A 7,283-nucleotide genomic window follows, 5' to 3' on the forward strand; every position below is an offset into this window, starting at 1 on the left:
CGCCTTTCGCCGAGCGGCGGCAGCCAATGAAGCTTGGCAGCGGCCCCCAGCCCCGCGGCCGCCACCTATCAACGCCGCCGGACCCACCCACCGCCAACAGGCGCGACCAATAATGGCAGACCTGAGCAACCAATCCCGGCTTTACTCTCCGCCCCGCCCCTAACGGGCGGCCACTGCCAATTACCGTGCAGCGCCAGCACAGTCAATAATGGCCCGCTGACCAATGGGGTGTGCTGCTCGGGGCGTTCGGCCTGATTAATTAATCATGAGTAATGCATTATTCAAGAGCCTCTGCCACCGGGCCGAGCGGCGGCACTGCGTGTACCCAGCGGTTCTATTGTACGTGTTACGGGAGTTCCTTCGGCCCGAGTTTCCCCGTAGCAGAGCCTCAGGCAATAATCCAGAAGGAAAAAAAAATAAATAATTGTTTGGAGTGGGACAGCGAGGACGGCCCGGGCTGGTTCCTCCGGAGAGGGGCCCAGAACCAAGAAATGCCTGGGCAATGACACCCATTACCATCCATCCATCCATGCCCTCAGGCGTTCTTCACGTCCAACAGTGATTTGTGGTCTGGGATAGTCTCATTCCCAATTGGATTCTTGCTCTGTCTCCAGGGGCTGCTGTTAACTGCACTCACCTTCTGACGCTGCGCCTTCCTTACATGGATTCCGTACCTCCCGGTTTGTACTGGTCTCAGGGTCTTCTTTTATGTAACGAAGCTGAAGTTCAAAACAAGTTTGGCTTATCTAGGTGAGAGCTTGCAGCTTCACCACCTAAGGCTTCAGCAGCTTCAGCTACTGACACTGAGTAAGTGCTATATAAGCAGTACACAAATGCGGCCTAGCCCTAAATGATTAATTGACTAATTATATTTAAACTGAGCCACTAATATTCCATATTTCTTTACAGTATGCATGTCTGAGTAGACTATTTAGGAGGAGTTTATATTCTGATGTCATCACATAACCCTGTCACCACAGGTCTTTTAATATAATCCATGTCCACCAACGAGTGACTTTAATGAAAGACGGAGCACGCTGGACTGGGAGCTCCAAGGGCAACTCCACTTTAGGTGGCCAGCACACTTGCATATACTATCCTGGTATTCCCACAAAGTTTCTGAATTGCCCCTTTCTGCTTAAGACCGCAGTGGTGTTCACTACATCAGCAGACCTCCACCAGCACTTCCAGTAATGCTTCCAACAGCGTACAAACGCAGCACTACAGCGAGACGTGCAGGTTTCACAGGTTAACCTGGAGAGCTGCTCTGTCCAGCAAAACTGGTGAATGGAGCTCCTCAGCTGTCACGAAGCCCCCATGACATGAGACTCTGTGTGCAGCCACCCCTGTGACTGTAGGGGCCGTGTGGGTCACAGCTGGAGCGAGCTGCAAGTCCTTTTACTATCTCTGAAGTTTATAAATATGACCAGCAATGCAAATGCTCCTGGAGACTCAACAGAGTTCATTCATAGGGGACAGGCAACTGTGCAGACAAAACACCCCTATCCCTTTTCATCAGCTACGGTAACCACAAACACGTGCCGTAAAAATCTCAGCCCTTCAGACACAATCACCAAATGGCAACTGCAACGGTGATTTCTGTGATAAGGCTACGTTTTCATCCTGATCCCTGATGGGAAACTAATGCTTTATTCCACAACTTCACTGTACATCCCACCTTGCTTTGAAATTAATCTTATGCTTAGCACAGGACCTTGAAACTATATCAGACTCCCTGCTGTGCTTCAAAAAGCAGGATTAGAGGCAGCGCTGGCAGCATCCTTTACACACTACTCCAAACCCCGAAAATAATCAGTGCATCTCCCCTAGCTTTCACATAGACCCACTTATGCAGGGCATGCTTCCTACAGAACAAAACTGATTTCATTAGGCTGCACCCTTTCTAGCTTCGTCCACGTTCAAGACATCACAAACCGTTTTGCATCAATGGAAATAATGACAGGAACTTAGTTAGGGCGATTATCTGCTCACAAACAGCTTTACAAAATCCTGGTAGTCAAGTCAGACCTCTTAGGCTCTGGCATGCTTCAAGTCAAAGCAGGAAATTCTAACTCAGCAAAGAGAATATATTAACATTATTTCTGCACAACTCTTACATTGTAAAAAATAGCTAGCCATAATTAAAAACAAAATAAAATTTTCTGAAGATATTTCCATGATACAGTAATAAAATACCGTATAAGAGATGTTTGTCTAGATTGACTGTGCTTGCCTCTGAATAGATGCTTTATTTTGTAGAAGGATGAAACTACATGTATTTCCGGTGAAAAGAAGGAATTGGAAAGCTACTTTGTCCTGTTCTGTTGTGGAGAAACACATCAACACCACCACACTACCACAACACATCAACAAAAGAACAACCAAATCTTTTGCAGGCCTTTGTAGAGCCTTTTGGTATCAATTGCAGCATCCACACTAGATGTCCTCAACAAAGACTGTATCCAGGAAGCTTTTTAGAAATTTTTGAAACTTAATTTAATTTAAAACATTCTACAAGCTTGAGTCAAAGCCTCATGAAGTTGTGCTTTGTATGAAAGACAGCAGACAAAAGGGAGTCATTATTGACTGTAGAGACAAAGCGCTTGCAGCTGCAATAGGTATCTTGAAGGTCGTAGTATCTTTGGAGAGGGATGAATGCGATGAATTCAGAAATATTTCAACTGTAAGATTAGAGATGTGGTGTTTTCTGTAATCTGACTCTGTTTTCACGGATTCAAAAGAGACCAGAAAAAAAAAGTATAACTTCTCAGAGGGATTCCACCATGATAGCCAAAACTAGCACTAGTTATGTCTCGTCTTTGCCTAATTCTGTTTTCTAAAATGAATGCAAAGCTTTACAGAAAGTTCTTAGTTTTCTGATGCTCTGAATTATCAATCAAAATAAAACTTCTCTAACACAGATTTCAAACCCCAAACTGATTAAATGCCTTGCATGGCAGATTAAAGTAATGTAATTTCTTAATTTGCAGCTTTTCACTGTGTGCAATCAGTGTGTGATTGTCAAGTTACATACTTATACAGACAAAACACAGACAAAGAAAGCCTGAATTTTACAGTTGACATGAAACCCAAAGTTCTGCCTGCATTTTTACACTGAATAAGTAACAGTGATGGATTTGGTATGGCCCAAATCTCACATTTGCAGCGCTGAGCACAGGTGCCTAGCCTTTCTGACACCAGACTACTCATCTTATTTCAGCCACGATGAGGACTGCCTGCCAAAGTTGCTCCTCCATCCAGATTCTCTCTACAAGCAGATTTTTCACGCGTGCAGAATGGCCACCCTACACAAGCTTCCCAAGCAGGTATAGATAGAATCATAGAATCATAGAATCGCTAAGGTTGGAAGGGACCTTTAAGATCATCAGGTCCAACCATCAACCTACCCTGATAAAAACACCTCTAAACCATGTCCCTAAGCATCACATCTACCCTTTTTTTTAAACACCTCCAGGAATGGCAAATCCACCACCTCCCTGGGCAGCCTATTCCAATGTCTAATAATCCTTTTAGTGAAAAAATGTTTCCTAATATCCAAACTAAATCTCCCCTGACATAACTTGAATCCATTTCCTCTCGTCCTATCACTTGTCACCAGGGAGGTCAGCCCCCTCCTCACTACAACCTCCTTTCAGATAGTTGTAGAGAGCAATAAGGTCTCCCCTCAGCCTCCTTTTCTCCAGGATAAACAACCCCAGTTCCCTCAGTCGTTCCTCACAAGACTTGTCCTCCAGACCCCTCACCAGCTTTGTAGCCCTTCTCTGGACACGTTCCAACACCTCAATGTCCTTCTTGTAGTGAGGGGCCCAAAACTGAACACAGTACTCGAGGTGGGGCCTCACCAGTGCCGAGTACAGGGGGATGATCACTTCCCTAGTCCTGCTCACCACAGATACGGAATATCACATCTTTACCAACAGACCCCTTGCTTTTTTTTTCTTTTTTAAAGGGCAAAGGTGCCTAATTACAGGAGAGAGGGAATTGCAAATGGAGGCTGCTGTTCCTCTGACCTTTACATCTAAGCATTTATATCACCATCAAGGGGCATCCTGTCCTTGACTTTTCCTACAGCCACTCCCTCATCTCTGGACATGCATCTCATTTTCTAGTGCCTAAATCTGCCCTACCTGTAGTAGAGACATCCCGAACCCACCGCAGGGCTCAAGGTCCCTTTCTGGCGCAGGGCACCTGAACAGATAGAAAGGGCAACACTGTGTCACGTTGTGGATCTAGCCATCACATACATTCTCCAGCAATGTAATTCTACTGAACTCAATTGACTACATGAAGTTTTAAGCTGAGCAGTAAAGAGCTACGTCACTGAAGATGGACCTGCTTATAGTAACCACTTTTCTTCCATCACCTTCACAGGACAAGATGGGACTTTATCTTTGTTACGGGCATGCTCACCTCATTCTGTTTCCTTCCACCTGGAATATTTAGTATTTGGCCTCAAGTGAGCTATAAACATAAGCAATTTTATTGGCTTGATATATCTATTTGATATAAAGCAAAACTTGGGAAATGTAATAATAAACACTTAGATAAAGGATAACTTTTGCTAAGTTATTATATAAGTCCATATTACAACATACAATAAAGTTACTCGCAGTGTGGTTAAGTATTTGCTATTAGCTACCTAAAGGCCATCACTGTCTCAAAGTTTTCTGGTTTGAACTTTGGAATATCACTAGAAATGGCTGAACCACACTTCAGAGAGCCTAAGTACCTTCTTTCTTGTTCATTTATTGTGTATTTGTGTTTTGTTTCAGTTTGAGAAATGTAGGATTTTCCCACCTCAGAGTTAGTTGTTCTACTTCTTATTTCTGAAAGAGTTTATTATCCTCAAACTCCTGAATTATGATGTCCTTCTGGAGTTGAACTAGCTGGATAGAACATGGGTCCTTTTTCCTTGTTTTCTATTGAATTTGTGCTCCCTATCCTTTCACTATTTCTGTATTATGCTGTGTAATAAAAGGTATGTTTTGTTGTAATAATAAGTAGGATTTGATCTGATTGTAGGTTGCATAATATTTCACTGTCTTGGCACTTTACCTCTCAGAGAGAACTTTTTATTGTTTCTATATTAACACTAAAATACTAATGCTTTTATACATTAAGCTAGTAGCATAGCATCAAAATACTATCAAGAGCAAACATTACATATTGTTAAGATACAATAGCTCAGATGATTACTTCAGAACTGTTTTTACATAATGTTACACGAACTATTAGTTTAATACGTATGACTATGTACTGAAAAGCAGTGAGCTTTAAGCCCCTTAGGGCTGTACATGTTTCCTCTTCCAGTAGCAGGATCTGGACAGACAAATCACTTCTCTCTTTTTGGTCATTGTTATTACTACATGAAACACTATTGTTTAAAGCAGTTAAAATATCAGCAGTTGCATCAGCTCACCTCTTCCTTCTCTCATGCCGCCTCCCTTAACAACAATCTATTATTTGGCATTAGAAAAATTTACAAGGTCCATGCAAAGAAGTCAATCTGCTGCCAGGCCCTTGAATGATGTCATTACAAAATTTAATGTGTGCACTGAGGTGGCATAGGGTAAGTATGGAGGCATCCAGTCACTCGCAATACATTACACTGTTCATAATATCTGCAATTTTATGTACCAAATCATAATATTAGTTCCATCAGTCACTGGAGTTCCTCAGCAGCTACGTGTACTACTTGAACATCCATTGTGTAGTTTTGGAAACTTAGGAAGGGTAGTCACAGTTTGGTTTTGGGATGCAATTATTTTAACACAAGTCATTATTTTCTCCAGTTAAGACTTTTAGCATTTCTTTCTCTATTACCACTTCTCTACAACATTGTTCTCTTAACGGAACTTTCTTCCATGGGTTATTTTTAAGGGCTGAAGCTTTTTAAGTGGGTCTGATCTAGGCATCTGGAAACCTGTTTGCTCATTTTGGAAACAAAAGTTACAGGCTGGCCTCGCATAGTAGTGGTAGGACTTTGACAAATAAACACTGACTTTGAGAAGCTGAGTTATCATTTTTATGAACAAGAATTTACCTAAGCAAAATTTAGGGGTTTTTTAGTTAGTTCAAAAGGATAGCTGTGACAAACTGAACTGTAATTCATAATGAAAGGGTTGCTTATCTCTGTGTGGAAACTGAATACTGCAGTCCAGTACTACAGTCTCTACGTTGAAAGAACTGGTAGGAGTTTCTCTTTATCCAGAGGGGAGTTAGTTAGTAGTCATGCACTGCAAATTTCCTGTCCCCTGCACTTCACTGTCAGCAGTGATGCTTGCAAACACTCTTACAAGGCAGCAGTCTACAGCATACAAACTGCAGTGAAAAAAGCAGAACAGGGAAAAAACCCTTCACTGTTTTTACAGCTTCGTGGGTTCTCTGTGCTCTTGGTATTTGTCTCAAAATTTAGCTATTAATGTAAGAAATGCGAGTTACTTATTTCACAACCTGTAACTAATCAGTAAAACTCACTGACATGGTAACAAAGTTAGGCAAAAGTGGCATGTTAATGTAATGCTACTAGCTAGCTTCAGCACAAAAGGCCCACGCCAAGTGCCAAGAAATGCACTCCTGCTTTAAAAAAAGCAGAAAACCAGAAAAAAAAAAAAAGTACTGCTGTATCTGATAAAGCTAAGGCGTTTTTAGTTCTAAAGGATTCAGTAGATAAGGCAGGGTGGCTCTGTGCAGATGTACAAACTGAACGTATGACCCGTTTCGTGTTTTTACCAGCCAAAGCCAGATCAGGGTATGCCGTCATATTTCCAAATCGTTCCTTGCTACCAGCAAATCTTTCACAGATCGGCCGCGTATCTCGTACACAGGTGAGCTAAGGCCGACGCAAACCCCCCGTTTCCCGCGGCCGCAGCCGCGGCAGCTCCGCACCCCGGCGGGCCCGCACCCTCCCTGCCTACGGCAGTTCGTGCCAAGAGGCCGCAGAACGAGACACCGGGTCTCACTGTCACGGGGCGTCAGCTGGGAACCTGGGCGTCAAGATACCACTTCGGTATCACGGACACCATATCCGCCTCTGCCGTTTGGCACATCCCCTACCCGCTTCTGGCCCGTCGCTCTACGGCAACGGGGCGGCGGTGTCGGCCGGCCCGCGTTGGCCAGACAGCCCTGAGGCTGCGGGACAGACGGACACCCGCCGGGCCGCTCGTAGCTATAACGCCTGCGAGGGGGAAGAGGAGGAGCCTCGCAGCCCCGGCCCCGCGCCGCTAACCACCGCGGAGACCGGGGCGGGGTGGGGCGCCGAC

General features: G+C 44.0%; 2 protein-coding genes across 2 annotated transcripts in view; one reads left to right on the plus strand and one right to left on the minus strand.

The window, feature by feature from the left end:
• HABP4 (hyaluronan binding protein 4) overlaps positions 1 to 4,163 on the minus strand; it is a 26,826-nt gene extending 22,663 nt beyond the window's left edge. Inside the window, exons 1-2 of the mRNA XM_009885850.1 lie at positions 4,149 to 4,163; positions 638 to 719 (exon numbers count right to left, since the gene is read on the minus strand). Of these exons, the coding sequence (XP_009884152.1) occupies positions 638 to 719; positions 4,149 to 4,163 (97 nt within the window). The remainder of the gene's footprint in view (positions 1 to 637; positions 720 to 4,148) is intronic.
• Positions 4,164 to 6,731: 2,568 nt separating this feature from the next.
• ZNF367 (zinc finger protein 367) overlaps positions 6,732 to 7,283 on the plus strand; it is a 6,115-nt gene continuing 5,563 nt past the window's right edge. The window contains exon 1 of the mRNA XM_009885852.1: positions 6,732 to 6,848. Coding sequence (XP_009884154.1) covers positions 6,732 to 6,848 — 117 coding nt within the window. The remainder of the gene's footprint in view (positions 6,849 to 7,283) is intronic.

The sequence above is a fragment of the Charadrius vociferus genome, unplaced genomic scaffold (genome assembly GCF_000708025.1).
Source record: "Charadrius vociferus isolate BGI_N301 unplaced genomic scaffold, ASM70802v2 scaffold235, whole genome shotgun sequence".
NCBI classification, from domain to species: domain Eukaryota; kingdom Metazoa; phylum Chordata; class Aves; order Charadriiformes; family Charadriidae; genus Charadrius; species Charadrius vociferus.